This window comes from Cygnus olor, chromosome Z, assembly GCF_009769625.2.
Source record: "Cygnus olor isolate bCygOlo1 chromosome Z, bCygOlo1.pri.v2, whole genome shotgun sequence".
NCBI classification, from domain to species: Eukaryota; Metazoa; Chordata; class Aves; order Anseriformes; family Anatidae; genus Cygnus; species Cygnus olor.
Window position 1 is genome coordinate 41836566 of NC_049198.1, and position 17358 is coordinate 41853923.

The following is a 17358-nucleotide window of genomic DNA, read 5'->3' on the forward strand; positions in this document are numbered from 1 at the left end:
GAAAAAAAAAAAAAAGGAAAAAAAAAAAAAAAAAAGAGAGATATCAGATACTTAGATATTACGTGGCATAATTTTATTTAAACCAATTCATATCAATTCACAGTATTGTTTTGAATGGCTGAATGACAGTTTGCCTACCAGTCCACCCTCTGAATGCAGCTTAAAGGAAGTTGGTGGAATGTATCAAAGAAAGAGTAACTCTATGGTTGCTGGGTTTCTTACATGTATTCCCTACCTAGTAGCAGAGAAAGTTTGTTATGTTACATGTTCTGCTTAGCCTGACCGGATGGGCTGTATATGCAGTGCAGTTCTCCACCAAGTAAAACACAAAGTGCAATAAGCTTTCGGAAAACAGACAAAAATCAAAGATTTGACAGTGATGTTATAATACCACTTCCCCTGGCATGGTAATGATTCAGTGCTTCTTCCACCACTATTTTGTGTATATTTACCAGGGTCTGATTTAGAAAGGTAGAGACTTACAAGGGTACCAGCAGAATTTCAGGGCCCACCTGTGCAGAGCACTCAGAAGACCACAATGCAGCAGGACAAGATAGAAGCCCACTTGGACCAGAAGTGTCCGTGGGCTAAAGAATCTCACTGGGCTAGGACTGCAGTGAGAGGTAAGAAAACTAGACCAAATTGTTCTCCAGCAAGAGCATTAATTACATTAACTCAAAAGAGGTCTTTCTGTCTACATATATATATATATGTTTTTTTCAGCAACATCCATTGCTGCTTTTCTGATCTCTGCCTTCACTTCTGTCCTCTTTCTTATCCGTGTTATTACCTGCAGACTTAAGGTCCCCAACTTTCAAACTTTCTCTTTGATTTGTTGACCCAGACATCCTTCAGGCACAGGTAAAATATAGCTTCTGATTTTGTATGTGCAGGTAGAAGCAAAGACAATCACCACTACACTTAAACATGTCTGCATACTGATAATAATAATAATAATATGCCCCTGTTTCTAGGCTTTAGAATGTTCTCTCTTTGAATGGTCTCCTCCCAGTGTACATGAGCTTGTAAAAATCACTCCTACCACCTGTAGCACCTCTGTTCTGGTGTGGGTATGAAAGGATGAAATGCAAGGTTTTCTGAGCCAGGAGGATCTGAGCTGGGTGGTCAAAGCAAGAGAAAGATCAGGCATTAGACATCTGTCCTTACACTGGAGATCAATAACCTATGTGTACTACCAAGGATAGGGAAATACCCTGTTCAGAAAACCTTGTGTCCCAGGTGAGTGTCTAATGCTTTCTCCTAGAGTAAGAGCCCTGAGGAAAGACACAATTACATGAAACGTTCATACAAATTAAACTTTGAAGTATTTCTCAACCTGAAGCACAGCATTTATTTTAGTATCAGCTTTTCTTTATAAGTCCTTTCACTAACTGAACTGCATTAAAAGAAGAACAAATCCTCAACCCCCCGGTGAGAGAGTCTGGGCGAGGGAGTGGCAGCGGATTTGCAGGGAAGGGACTTCTAGTGTTTCCAAGGAATAAATACTGTTCCAAGGAAAAAATACTGTTCCCTGCCTGAGGACAGACGTGTAACTTGGAGCAAGTAGTGGGGCAGGTGTGGAAAAGCCTGTAGGAAAGGAGGGAAAGATAAAGTCTGTGGAGAGGCAGAAAGGATGGGTCTGTGGAAAATGAGACACGAAAATTTCAGGAAAACAAATGCTAAGAGACTAAGTTATTTGGTACAGATGCTGTTCTGATTAAAGGGAAAAAAATAACTGGCAGGAAAACCTAAGGTAGCTCTGAAAGACTTCTAGCTCACAGAAAGTCCTCCACACTTCCACACACTTCCAGCAGACCCATTTGCCAACCCCTCATTGTGAGATGTATTAGAAGACAAGACAAAATCCTATAGCACAGATGCCATCTCCAGCACTGTGATAAAGGTTGCCCAAGCAGCTGCTTCTCCTCAGGCTTTGCATTCACTGCCTCTCTGAGAAACACACGTCCACTTCCACGGAAATTCCACTGCTAGTATCATGGCTCTTCATCTCCTGGAAGTAAACACAATCTCCTGACAAGAGCTGAAGCTGAGTTCTCTATTCACTTTGGCACAAAATCCATTCTGGCTCATGACAGCAAGTGCATAATGAGTTCTGGACTGTTTATTCTGCAGAAGAGCCCACCTCCTCTCATGTTGCACAGCAGCATATGCCATGAGCATCATCCACCTTCACAGGTTAAGCTGCTACTGTTAAAAACAACACTGTTTTCTCATTTTATGATGTCTACCAGACCAACATTTTCTATACAGGTCCAGGTTACATATTTAGGAGTGAACTGTTATCACAATTAAATTAGGAAACTTTGTAATTTTACAATGCATAAAATCTCACAGTATGGCAACGCAGAAAAGAGGCAAAAGAAACAGACCCCCAGATGAACAACCAAGGCAGTGGAGAGGCTTCTGTCAGAAGCAGAAGAATTTAACTCAAAACAGGGATACAAACTTTCTTCTCTAGATTCACCTACATTCATGCTGAAATTAATTTATTTCATTTTCCAAACAGATTATCCCAAATATCACAGAAATACTGCCTGCTATTGTTGAAAGGGATACAGTTTATCCCAGCAATAAACAAGAAGACACACCATACACGCAGTTCAAATCTTTGCTCCTTCTGATTTAAGATCTTTGAAATTTAAATTTCAGAATACGTTTTCTGGGAAGTTTTTGCCCATGATTTACAGACAGAAATAACTGCCATAGGGATCATAAGAACAGGTTTTGTCCTAACACACCAGTGAATGTTGGATCATTTTTTGTTCCAAGTTAGAAAAGCAGAAGTGTGGCTATCACGAGACCTCCTCGCATACTTAAAGGAGCGCATGCCTGCTAAGGGAGTGGAGGGAAACTTCTCATCTTACCACTGAAATCCAAACAGACCTGAGGATGACCACGTATTAAACCAGAATGCAACACCAGTAACACAACCACAAGCTAAACCCTTCTAGCGTAAGAAATACACTGGAGTACTCGCTGCCTGGAGCACCAAATAGCTAAATTCCTTCTTTTTTTTTTTTTTTTTTTTTGTCTACTTCTAGATAAATGCAAATATTTCTTAGAGGAATAGACCAATGGATGTGTCTAAGTTCTAATAAAGTAGATCTACTATAGCTCACACAGCTATACCCCCGTTGGCAATTTTCTACATGTAAATCAAAAGTACAGCAACCGTTTTGTGTTTAATTACTCATTATAGCAGATTGAATATAACAACAAAGAAGGAGTAGTTGCATTTTAAATTAAATGAATGCCAAAAAAATACCCAACCCTCTACGCAATTCCACTAAAATCTGACTTCACACATTATACTAGGTCACTAGCCTGGAAAGACTCCACTTTTTTGTGCTAGAGGCACAATTGCTCACTGAGTACATGTGAAGACTAAGACAAACAATAATTTGACTCACAATGACCACCTTACAAAGAAACCTAACTGAATTCAGCCCTGAAAATCTGTTCAGATTGGGAAAAGAAGGAGCAGGGCTGAAAAGAAACTTTTCGGTGTTACCACTGTTAACTACACAACTCCAGAACGGACTTGAATGTTTCACAATATAAGCTAACAGAACTATGCAACCCAGACACCAAAATACAGAGACAAGGTCCATCCCACAATAAAAATATATTTTCAAAAATTAACTACATTCAAAATATGCTCATTTTAGTACAGTACTACGCAGTACCTAACAGTAAACAATGTTGCATCTAATGCCTGCTGCTCCATTAAGGGCTGAGTTAGGATATTGATCAGTGTTACCGGGTTTTCCATGCTATTACGGAGACTTATTTATGGCTTTTAAAAGCTCATTTATAGAAGAAGAGGCTGAACCACATATGCTGATATCAGTGAAAAATTTCCTTTTGATTCCCATGGGTATTTGATCAAACTCAAGAACGACACAGACCACAAGTGCTGGGTAATTTTCTCCTCAATTCAGTCATATTTTTAACTCATCAGTTTAATCTCCTGCACCTTGCTTTTTGCTGTACAAACCACAACAGCATCAAAGCATGTGACAGTGTTTTGCTAGAGCAGGACCAGAATGCACAGTATCTTGAGGGACTGAACCTCCAAGTTCCCCCAAGACTGAGATCAAAAATATGGACAACTAACTCCACTCATCTCTATTTGAGGAGTTTCTTTCTTGTAATTACTTTTCTCATGATTTTCAACGCAAGTGTTACAGCAAACATATGAAGGGTAATAAACCACAATGTGAGAACGCAGACTCTTTTAAAGTATTGAAGAGGCAGGTCTGTGCCAACCTAGGCCTGTTCTTAGAAAATGTTAAAAAAAAAAAAAAAAAGAACCAATAAACAACTAAAAATAAAACAATAATTTAATAATTTAAATAAAAAGATAAACATGTTTTTGAAGTACCATCTTGTATGTTACATGGTTTTGTTATATTCTGCTGTTTAAAATCTCTCCCATGCCCAGACTTTAACACTTTATATGTATGCGTTGCTCATTCACATAATTGGTCCAAATGTTTTCAGTGGGACATAAAAAAATATGTATATCAGATATATTTCAGCACAAAAAGATATGGGTCATAAATGGAAAGAAAAGAACAAAAGTTGAGCTGTAACAAAGACCTGCTTCTAGTGCTTCAGCACAAGAACGACAAAAAACAGGGAAAACAAAGGGCACACTGTTCTTCGGCTGACGTTGGCACACACCTAACAAATACAGCCAGCTGTGAAGGACGTTCAAAGGTATTTATAAAGCTAAACATGAATGGGAAATGTTACAACAAATAACTGCCCACCTGGCACACATGTATTTAATTATCAGCATTCAGTTCTGTTTGCAACTTGATGCATAATAATCCCAAAACAATATAATTAAATGACATGTCTGGACACTCAAACCCAAGAGGGTTAGTTCTGTCCCGTCCTACTGTCCTCTTAGACAAGCAACCAGACTATATTCAAACCCTGCTGTTGCAAACACAGTAACCAAGAGACGGAGATAGGCATATTACCAAAAGGCGATGGATGCTTTCACAAGCCATCACTGTTCATGAGTCACACTTTTCCATCTCCTATTGATTTTCTCTCTGGCTTTAGGTTAAGTTCTGAATTGCTTCTGCAGACTTTCAAACAAGAGGCTTATTTTTCAGTTCAGTAAAAAGCAACCTACTCTGGTTGTGGGCATGAACAGTAAGTTCTTTAACCTACGGGACATCTCTTTTAAGACATTTGTCATTGCAAGAGCCAAATGGATTTTTAAAAGTAGCTAGAACCAAACTGTTGGGTTCAGGAGTAATTTAAAGTGTGTTACATGAAGTCTGGAATGATAAATTTGCCAATGATTTGTGTTCCTATAAAGCAACAAACTGTACAATCGACTTGATTGGTGGAAAAGTTACACAGGTTCTGACATGCTTTTAATTAGAGCCTGTGGATCTCACAGACAGCTCTGCTAGAGTTTGACACAAGCCCCTTTGCATATGGTCATGTATCTGTTTCAATTGCCCCTGAACTAGCTGCCCTTAAACTCAGATTGCTTGTTTTCCAGTTCAAGTTGCAATTTTTGAATTAAGCAGAATTACTCTGTACTTTCTATGGCCAAGATCTTTGTAAGAACACAGAGCACCTGAAGTTTCAGGCAGGCTACTGCTGACCCCCAAAATATGTATCAGTGAAATGCAACCAGCTTCGTACTGACAGACCCACCATACCCAGCTTTAATGCCCCAAATCTACCCCCCGGTCTTCTTTCCCGTTGACACTGGGGCGAAGCAGTGCCCGTCCCGGTGCTGTGTGGCGTCAGGGGAGGCGCAGGGCAGCGCTGCGCCCGACGGGACGGGACGGGACGGGGCTTACCTGGGAATGAACCTTGCCTCGTCCCCCAGCCGGACCTCGAAGTCCCTCCAGGGATGCTCCAGCCCCGCGGCGGCCCATGCCGCCGCCGTCTCCCCCTCGTCGTCTCCCCCGTCCCGTGGCTCCCCGCGGCCGGCTCCAGGCCGCCGCCGGGTGGCGCCGCGGAAGCCGCGGGCGAACTCCGGGAAGGTGATGGCCCCGTCGCGGTCGCTGTCGAGGCGCTGGAAGATGGCCTCGGCCTCCTCCGGCCGCACCCGCAGCTCAGCGCAGAGCGCCGCGAAGTCCTCCCGCTCGATGCGGCCCGAGCCGTTGGCGTCGCAAGACAGGAAGAGGGCGCGCAGCCGGGACAGGTCCTCCCCGTCGGGGTCCATCGCCCCCGTCTCTGCCCGCGACACGGCACGGCACGGCACGGCACGGCCCGGCACAGCACGGCACGGCACGGCACGGGCTGGCGGCAGCACTGCGCCGTGCGCTCGGCGGGGCGGGACAGGACGGGACGGGACGGTCCCTGCTCCGCCCCGGTGCCCCCGGAGGGAGGCGGGCACGGGGGCGGCTCTGGCCGGCAACAAGCGCCGAGGTGGCCGGAGAGGAGAGGGAGGGTGAAGGGCACGGCACGGCACGGCACGGCACGGCACCTGCTCACCCCGGAGCCCCCATGAAGATGCCCGGTGCCAGCAGCGCAAAACTGCTCCTTGTGTTAGCGGCAGGCAAGGAAACCGCGGCTACCCGAGGTTTCACCACGTAGGTTCCCGCTGCCCGTGAGCAGTTTCGGGTTAAATGTTGTGGAGAGAGCGCCTGCGACTGTCCCACCAGCAGTGATTTAGGCAGGGACGTTGTGAAAACAGTGAAAGCGCAAAATCAATAAACCGAAGGAGCCAGATTTCAGTGCTTTGTATAGCAGAACTAGCTTCCGTCTTTCTCGACAGAAGTCAAGGCTCCTCACTTTCTCTAAGTCCTTGGTAAAAGCTCGCTTTTCATCGGAAGCAGTTACATTCTTAACTGAGATGTTTTCTATTCCCCTCCACTTATTCTTCTTTATCTGAAAATGTAAATTGCACATACCGAAGTTGTGATAACCAGAATGCAAATCCACCTCCTCACAAAACCGTGTTTCCTTATTCACTGAAATAGAGCCCGAGGGTAAGAACACGGTCCAGCAAAGCACAAGCAGCCCAGCTGACCTCTCATTAGAATAAATCACACATTGCAAACGGATTATGAAATAAATGCTCCTCTGCCCAAGAAGTGTGGAATGCCCTCAAAGGAAACAAATGGTTTTACAGCTTTTGATTACTATTTTGCCAGGGTTAGACAGACTCGGTTTAAAATCCTACAAATACCTATCTGAATTTTTTCAATGGATTTTTTTGTGAAATGTTCCCTTGCACTCTAGATAAATTCAGCCACTAACTGGGAGTATAAATTGTAGCCTAAACATAAATATTGAAGGGCTTCAATATATGATTTTATATGTTTTTGACACTTTTTAACACTTTTTGTCACTTTTTGGTACATTTCTGTTAGAACGATAAAGCTCTTATGTGTAGCAAAATCCTAAGATTCTCATATTCTGTCAAAACCTAGTGTTTTAGTAAAGCAGAGTTAATTTGACAGAAGAGTTCTTTGTGTTCCATGTTTTCTCATCTGTCAGCCTAATTTTTGTACCCAAAGAATTGACCGAGTCAATCATGAAGCCCCAACAGGGCTGCTGATAGCTGTTACTCAGCGATCGGAAATGACAAATGTATCTTGTTTACACCTACAGCTCTCTGTTCATAACAGTCAGGACACTTGGCTTTCAGTGTCGGCAGGCTTCTGAGCTCAACCGCAGCAGGGGTTGAATGTGTCTCACTAGACAAGGAGTTCCTCGTCAGATCAAAGTGCTCACCTTCCTCTTTACTTTTGTGGCTGCACGTTCACTGAGGTGATGTTTGTTTGTCCTCACTCCGTCACACATAGCTCTTGTCACAGTGTCTATCCTGGGCTGCTAAGTAGAGGACATACATTTTGGACATATCACCCCCATCTTTTTTCCTCTGAGATTTAACACCATCTTCTCCCAAATCTTTCCATATAATCCTGTATTTACATGATTTTGGATTTTACCTTCCTGCTGCAAAGGTCTGCATCTTTGTTTTCTTAAGCCTTATGTTTCTGCCTATATGATACAAGGAAATAATAAATGACATTGAAAACAAATGGAAATCTTCATATTAACATTCTATTTTAAATCGAGATATATAAATGTATTGCAATATTTCCCAATGCAACATCTGTGTGGGCCAGATTTCTGCCTTCCTATGCAGAAAATCCCTTGTGCATTCAGTGAGTGTATTGGGTTTGGTAGCAGGGGGGCTGTAGGGGTGACCTCTGTGAGCAGAGCCCAGCAGCTGCCCCATGTCAGAGCAGAGCCAGCTCCAGCCAGCTCCCAAAGGGACCTGCTGCTGGACAGAGATGAGCAACATTGGTTGTGCCTTTGTGAGAGCATATTTAAGAAAGCATTAAAACAGTAAGAAACAGCAGGTGGGAAAGAGGATTGAGGAACAGCCCTGCAGACACCGACGTCAATGCAGAAGGAGGGCAGGAGGTACTCCAGGCCCTGGAGCAGAAGTTCCCCTGCGGCCTGTGGAGAAGCCTTTGGTGGAGAAGGTTTGAGGCCAGACCTGCCTCAGGAGGGGGCAGGAGGCCCAGTGGGAGCTGCAGCCCGTGGAGAGGAGCCCACGCAGGAGCAAGAGGGCTGGGGGGAGCTGCTGCCCATGGGGGACCCGTGCTAGAGCAATTTGCTCCTGGGGGATGGACCCTGTGGTATGGAGCCATGTGGGAGCAGTTCTTGAAGAGCTGCTGCCTTTGGGCAGCCGCCACAGGCTCAGTTCAGGAAGGACGGCATCCCGTGGGAGGGACCCCACGTGGAGCAGGGGCAGAGAGTAACCGTGAAGGAGCGGTGGAGACAAAGCACTATGGACTGACCACAGCCTCCATTCCCCCTTCCCCTGTGCCACTCAGGGAGAGGAGGTAGAAAAGGGAAGGTGTTTTTAGTTTGCTTTTAGTTTCTCACTGTTCTAGTCTGCTAGTGATAGGCAATAAATCATATTAATCTCCCTATTCTGAGTCTGTTTTGCCCATGACAGTTAATGGTGAGTGATCTCCCTGTCCTTATCTCAACCCTTGAACTTTTTCATCATCTTTTCTCCCCATCCTGCAGAGGAGGGGGAATGAGAGAGCAGCTGTGATGGTGCTGAGCTGCCCACCAGTGGTAAACCATAACATCATAAAAGAGAATTTGGTCTTCAATGTCTTTCTTCTTTTCCACTATTGCAGAAGTTTTGTCACATAAATCTCGGGTACTGAGGTGCAGTGTGTCATTTAGCTCTGCAATGGGATAGGTATATCCTGCAAAACAGATGGTACCCACATTATTGCACAATGCCAGGCAAATAGTGCTTGCTTGGCAGACCATGGTTCAGTCAAATGGTCCTAATGCACCAGAACAGAGATAACAAACAAAAGATGCTTTGTTTGATGAGACTTAAGGGTGAGTAATGAAGGCAGGATTCCCAGCAAGAGAGTGCTTTCTTCTGAAATTATATGCTTATTCTTAGAAGGATATGTCCTTTTAAACCTAATTCTAAATTAAATAAATATGCAAAAGCAAAACTTTTTTTTCTGTCTTTTTCTAAAAAAGCTTTTCTTAAAAAATATATATATATATATATATATTACCCCAAGCTTAATTTCAATCTGTTTTACTTCACCTTGTCATGAAACACTCCACCTAGCTTGAGCATCTTTTTGGCTGAAGAGATAAGAAACCTTGAAACCACACACAGAAATTTTGGGGAGGCTTGAGATAAAACATAAAACGATAGACACATTTTATCACTACAAAAATGTCGTATATTTACTGATTGAAAAAACGTAGGTTTTGACGCTGTTACAAACACAAAGTTTAAATGATAGGGATTAGAAAAGACAAGGAAAGCAGAAAAGGGAGGTGTGGCATCACATGAAATCATTGCCCCAGGAAGAAAAGAGCAGAGGAATGCAGCTGCCCAGCAAAATAAGCTAGAGAGCTCATAAATTATCCAGTTATAACCAGGTATATACCTCATGATAGGTGCACGTACTTAAATCCCAAATCTAGGTAGATTACAGACCACTCCTACATACTCTCATTCCCTGACACATAAATTTTAATACTACCGATTGTGATTCACTCCTATTCTTTTCAATTAAAAACTATGGACAATGTATTCAGTAGCAGGCATCATGTAGACTCTACTCATTTTCAGATACATTGTGTCAGTATAACCTCTGAAGGGAAAAAGGCGTGATCTATATCTTAAAAACCCCAGGTCAAGGCACAGAAATTAAGTAACTTACATAATATTGCAAAGGAACAAGATCTTAGGTTTAGATTTTACCAAAAAAAAATGAGACACAAAGTGACATAAAAGCTCGTTGTCAAAGTGGTAGTACATTAATAGCTAAAAACATCTCTCAAGACACATAAAACTTTTCATTCATCTGATATGTTAGCAGCTGGGACAGTGAGATCACAAAAGACTTTCATGGTTTTATCAATTTCTTTAATGGACTCCAGATGAGGACTGAAGTGGAAACCATAGAGATGAAGCATCTTCAGCCTGTAACAGAGCAAATAGACCATTAATAATGGAACAGTAAAGTACCCAAGATACTTTTGCAGAAATAATCGAGCATTGGCAGCAAAAGAGAAATGAACATCTGACAGCCTTTTTAAAATCTTTTGTCTGTATGATCAACTGAATAGCCAGGGAGACACTGAAATGACCAATAATGACTGCTGGGCCAAGTCTGGAGGCATTAGCAGTTATCTTGATGCTGCTCTAACAAGAATATTCCAACCCAGAAATGGCAGAAGAAGACTGTTCTAAAGACATGCTGTCAAGTTGCCTATTCTCAAAATTTGTAATGATTTTGAATAACATAAAGGAGCTAACAATAAATGGTTATGAATTTCACCTTGTACAGGAAGGCTTTCGTGATGATTTTTGTGATATCTTGACTTTTTTTTTTTATTTATTCTGTCCTATTTTTAATGTGTTTGACCTGACAAATGCCAGTTGCTTTTTAGTGAACAAGAATTTAAATGCAGAACTAGCTGAGTGAAATGCAAAAGAAATCACTGTGTCCTTCCTTCTACTGTCAGGCACTTCCTCAGAAACAAAGGGGCAAATGAGAATGTTCAACACTGAAAGAAATACAACTGTCCTCAGAAAATAGAGGTTTTTCTTCCCTCATTTTTTCAATTCTATGAAGCTCAAAGAAATCAGAGCTCCATTCTGTCATTATTTTCTTGTGGTAAGGGTGGATTGCTAGAGCAAGCCATAATTACCTTGCTCTCTAAAGAGAAAAACTGACCACTGTCTAATTTCTTACTATTTCTTCCTCCATAGCTGTAAAATAAACTAGTCTAAACCAAAATTCTACAGGTCCATTGATGAACAGAACTGAAAAGAAAGTTATCCTGTGAACAAAGAAAAAAACATATCAATGGAAAAGTCATTTATTAAATTAGGATTATTATATGCTGCTCATTATTAAGAGTTTGTATTTCACCATAGAGCAAACATTCCTTTGGGCATGGTCTTAGAAGATGAAATTCATATGAAACAGTATCCTAAGTTTCCTGCAGAAATCAAGAAGAGAATCACTTGTAGTGCTGTAAAGGACAGAGTAGTCTCAATACATAAGCAAAGCAAGTTTTCCGGGTTACAATAGTCACTTTTCTTTTTCTATCAGTGTTGGAAAAACATGCAAATTATCAGGCATGCAAGCCTTCCTTGTGTGCTTGTAAGTCCTCATACTTTTCCCAAATGTAATAGTCAAATAAATAAATAAATAGAATTATCTGCTTAAAGCCTTCTCTCCTCTTGAGTAAGTGGGCATCTCGAAATGTGATTCCCCACATGCATTCAACATTGTTCATGTGATGGACGTACCTTCTTCCAGTTAGGATAGGCTTTGACCTTTTTTCTGCAGAACAGTGCCAAAGCACTTTCAAAAATATTGCAAGGTACAGGTTTTCCTTTCAGACAGAAAGGTACCTGTTTAACCCTCCTCTTAACCTCTTTCCTGCTCAATGTGTTGGAATGTTTCCCTAGAAGTCGGAGAACCAAGTTTAACTCCCTGCCTGAGGCAATTTAAACTTACCTTTATTTTTTCTCTGTAAAATGCTCTAACCACAAAGCTAACTGGGACAGTAATAGAGCTGAGAAGCATCCAACTGCTCAAAGTACCATTTCTGTGTTTTACAGTGCATTGTAACTAGATCAAAAGGTCTTTGGAGCAGATACCAGGTGTCAGTTTTCCTTATGCCAATGGATCACTGATCCATTCTTCATTTCTCTCCGACCCCAAAATGCTTACGTTATTTTCATAGATTCTTGCTAAAAGGTGTATATGAACTTAGCTGTAAAACAGCCAGAGGACAGGGTTCCTTATATGGAAATAAAAAATCTGAATCCGCTCAAACTGAGAAGTGGTTCAGACAGTGATTATTGAATCAGTCTCCCAGACTGTGTGCAACGCTTTTACGTTTATGCTGCCCTGTAAAGAAGACACACAATCAATACTTCTTTCTACTTTGTCTTTGGTGAAAGTGTCTGCCACTGTTTCATTATATGAAACTTTTTCCTGTTCATACTAGGCAAGCTCTGGGTGTTGCCCAGAACATCAGGCATCCGCACAATTTCACTGGGTAAGACAGAACTGGTCAATGCCCCTTTGAAAGCAGTTTTGAAAGGTGTCTCTCAGCCCCCTTGATGGCAACCAACCATTTTGAAAGTGCCAGATCTCAGCCAAAGGCACTGAAACTTAAAAATTGCTTAGAACAATTCCCCAGCATGGGACAAAAGGATTTCTCTGTCCTAACAAACACAGTTAAGAAAACAGGATAAGCCAGTTTTAATGTGGCCACCGTGTTTTGGAAGGCAAGTCAGTTAAATAATGAAATGAGCAATGCCATGGCCTCAGTGCCAGAGAAAAATTCTGGTGTTATGTACCAGCGTGGAACTATCCCACGTAGGCCTCTGTAAGTATAAAAGTTCAGAAAAATACTTGAGATGATTCTGTTATAAGAATTTACTCCCTGAATATATAGCAGTTTGGAAATAGTTATTTCACAGCCAGGCCACAACCGTTGAATAAATGTGAACAAAACTGATTTCACTTTTCTCCACCTAAGCAAGGTTAATTCTGTATCACTTGAGAAATAAAAATAAGGGCATTAAGAAACATTAAATAATTATTTATTGCAATAGGTATTAGTTATTACAATAAACAATAATAGAAAAATACTTATTTACTATAATTGTTATTTAAGGTAGTGTGCAACCAAAAATATTGCAATAGAAGTACAGACAGGCAGGGCAAGAAGAAAGGTATAGTAATGGCATCTCTTAAGGATCTCCCAAATAAGAAAGTGTTAAAGGAAATTCATGGGTTCCTTATACCTAAGAAGATTAAAGGTTACATGACTCAGAGCTGAAAAGTAAAACAAACAATAAAAGAAGTGCAAAGTTATAAAGCCACACTCATTCTTCTAGAATGTTAGATAAAATACTGTGCTCATTAATCTTGAAGAGGAATGAGATTTCAGTCTCAGGCAAGTCTCAGACAAAAGACGTGAGAAATCTTCTGCCAGAGTTTCTGCCAATTTAAGAGAGTCTTTTTTCTCATTGTTCAAACTGTAGAAAAGACAATGCATCTCAGCAACATAGTCTAAAATGAGTAAAAAATACATTCAGTTCGGTTGGACATTTTCTCCTCTAAAAACTCTCTGAAACTAGACTCCTTCTCATCAGCTTCTAAGGCATGAAGAAAAATAATGATCTTATGAACCCAAATCCATTAACAGACTTATTACAGCTTTTAAATATGTGTATCATCTTACAGATATTAAAGAGTTACACAACTGGATAAGACTACAAAAATAACTTCTTTCACTGTGTTATTTTTCTGCAGGTGAAACTTTTTGCACAAACTGTATTGCTCACGAATCTTTTACAGTGAGTGTACGATGTTCATGTATTCAGCAAGCTCTAAGTAAATATTAGACAACATCCATGGAAAGTGAATTCTGGGTAAGTAAAAATAAGTGTTTTCAGTGGCAATATGATCCTTTGCCTAAAACAACTGGCTTCTGAAGCCCAAAGAACTGCTGCTCACTCAGCTACATTAGGCTAGAATTTGGCTGTGATGAAGTTTAAGCGCTTTGGTTGACTACACTGTTGAGCTAAGAGCATTTAGATATATTCGTATTGCATTTCATAAAACTCTGTAGCTATGTGTCAGTTAACGTAATGCACTCTGCTGACTTGGGTTTTTTTTTAGCACAAATGGGCGACCACACACCCATCTGATCAGGGAGAAAAAACATATTACCTGACTTTACCTTTAGCAGGAATGAGGACAGCTCTAATTTCAAAAACACATCTTGAGCTCTTAACTTTCAAGCTAAAAGAAAGGACAAAAAAAATGGATAATCTTGAATAAATGGCTTAAAGCGAGTAAGAAAGAAAGAAGAAAAAAAAAAAAAAAAAAAAAGGTTAAACTGTTTACAGGTAATCCAGAGCAACAGAAAAGGGTTTGTTTTTAATTAACAAATTATTTTTATGTAATTCATTGCAACTGTCTCAAAGATGTGTATAATCATTCTTACATTTAAGATGAAACTTTTTAAAAGTGTGGCTTTAAATAAAATACAATCTGCATCAGACTTATTCTTCATTAATTTCTGTACTATACAGTATTAAAGTTAAAAAGTAGCTTAAAATAGCTACATCATAAATGCTGTAAAACAGGCCATCTTTGAGAGCTGTGATTGTGAAAAATGTAATGTACAGCTTATAAAATTAGATAATTTAACAAAAGACTGTGAATTACTGTAATGTGAGTATAATACACTGTTGTGCTGGCAAGATCCTGTAAGGATAATACAAACTGGTTGTATTTTAAATGTTAGCTGTGAATGACTTCAAAATTATATTCTGGATATAAAGAAAATAATAAATCTTTCATATTTGCATTAAATTATGAGGATCTAGCAGAAAATGCTGAAACTACAGTCAAGGACTAAAGGATATCTTTCTGGAAAGCCAAACTCTTTAACTTTTGCCATTACTATGGAGTTTTGTAATTACATCCAAAGTGATATCTCTGCAGAAGCAGTGCTTCATACATTCCAGACCAACATGGCAAAATCTAGCCAACAAGCATACCCAGAGACCCACAGAGGAAAGACAAGTTGACCCTAAATTCTGCCAAATATCTTTATGAATACCTTCATTGTTTTTATACACACAAGAGATCTACACATGGCACCACCATAAGGCCTGATCCAGTTTTATATTTTGAAAGCCATGCATAAATATTAAATGCAGAATCCTACAAATATTGATGACATTTGAATTTCATTTTCCATGATGTAGAAAAATCAAGGGAAAGAAAGGGAAATGATGCATAAATTGGGAAAGAAAAAAGCTCTAGAAATGATGGAGGAATTTGTAAACGTGTTTAACTAAAGGTGAATTTTAATGTATAACTTTCAAGGTTAGGAAATGACACTTCATCCACGTGTCCAACTTAAATAGCTAGTTCTTCTCATCCTCAGCATTTCAGTGCTTGTTTCTAGACACTACAATGTAGCTGCAACAGCTAGAAAATTATTAGACCATTTGGCACAAATGGGACCTGTTCCAACTAGCAGCCTCTGAACAATTCTCAGGCAGTGAAAATGGTCCAGAGACAGTTCCCAAAACTGGGTGTGCACGCAATCAGCTCCTCAGACATGTGCCATGCCATGTGGACTAATTGCAGCACCCAGGAATACTCCTAGGAACGTTCATTTATTTACTAGTATAGGGAATCATCAAGACTACACCTGAACAGAGCTACAGTAGTTCTCACAGGACCCTGGGGTGGCAATTAATTCTGGAGAATGATTGTCAAGTGGCACATGTCTGGAAAACAACCTAGATATAGATAAATATATTGATGACTAGGATAAAGAAAAAGAAGCCCCTCTTCCTTTACAGTTCCCATTTCCAACAGTGGTAAGAAGAGTTAAGTATTTCTAACAGCTGTCCTGTTGCAGTTTTGTGGGTTTGGTAACTGAGCTTGAACTAGTCAATATAAATGAAAGAGGATTCATACGTGCATCAAGAATTTTGCCACTTGTTCAACAGGGTCAGGTTTAAGCCAGACAGCTTAAGTAACAAAAAATGAAATATAATTCATGCACCAAAAGTATTAATAGAAAGAGGCATATGTAACAATTCATTGGACCAGCTATTCACCTAGATTTTATTTCAGACTAGTTAAATGCAAGATGAACCAGCCATGTGTGGTAAATTTCTGTAACTTGCAAAACAACATTTTTCATGTGCCAACCCACTTTGGAGGCTGCTATCCCACTCATGCAATACCTTATATATTCTGAACTGCAGCTTCAATGTTCTTTAATTACACCTGAATAAGAGACATGCAGGACCCTGGGTTTTTGCAGTACCAAGTCTGAAAGAAGAAATGAGAAGTCTTAATTTAAATTGTTGTGTCCTGAAGAATCAGAATTTACTATACAGTCTGAATCATGTAAACAGTGAAGAGACACTTAAATGTAAACTTGCAAATAGGGCATATCAACAGGACAAACTACCTAATTACTGTTAAGCATAGACAGAAGTCTTAGGGGAATAAATTAAATTTATTCCAACATATTTAAATAAAGATAGAAACAGAAATGTAATATTATTATGTGTTGGTGTTTTTTTTAATACTTTTTACAATCATTCATTTCATAGAAGCAAGAGGAATTACTGTAATTCAAAACACAGCATCTAAGAACTTAGGAAAAGTAACAGCAATGAGCACTGTACCGGTCTGTCTCAGGTGTAACCTGTAGCTTGGAATATGGTTATCATTCTCATTTTAGGCTGTTTTTTTGTTTGGTTGTTTTTGGTTTTGTGTGTGTGTGTGTGTGTATCTTTAAGTGCTATTTTGACATGAATATATACTATGCTACAAAGTACATCCATTAAGCAGTAAGCTGTAAGAGCTTGTTTTCAATTAAGATCATTATTAGTGCTCATTTTCAAAATATATAATTATGTATAAGTACTCAAATTTATCCATTTAATGCAATCCAAAGAATAAGATTTGAAAGTGACAATGTGTCAGCTAATCACTAATACAATCAAAAGACAAATCATCTGTTTTTCAACATAGAGTAGGAAAGTAATAGTGTAAACAAATCCATAGAAAGCATAAATATAAAATTGTATCTAATAACAACTGAGAAATTAAAATTAATTCTGATGACTACATTACTTTGTGTTTTCTTAATTGACAGAATGTGGCTCCTAATTGGGTGAACTCTGCTGTAAGTATTCCTGTGATTAAACTATCTCAGAAAGATGATCACTGATAGCACCATTTGCTGAAGAAAAAAAACTATAGTTTCCAGATC

The 17358-nt window shown here is 40.0% G+C and overlaps 1 protein-coding gene across 1 annotated transcript in view; it reads right to left on the reverse strand.

Annotated features, from left to right (window-relative positions):
* RASEF (RAS and EF-hand domain containing) overlaps positions 1–6290 on the reverse strand; it is a 39122-nt gene extending 32832 nt beyond the window's left edge. Inside the window, exon 1 of the mRNA XM_040541649.1 lies at positions 5856–6290. Within this exon, the coding sequence (XP_040397583.1) occupies positions 5856–6223 (368 nt within the window). The 5' untranslated portion in view covers positions 6224–6290. The remainder of the gene's footprint in view (positions 1–5855) is intronic.
* Between the last annotated feature and the right edge of the window lie 11068 nt (positions 6291–17358).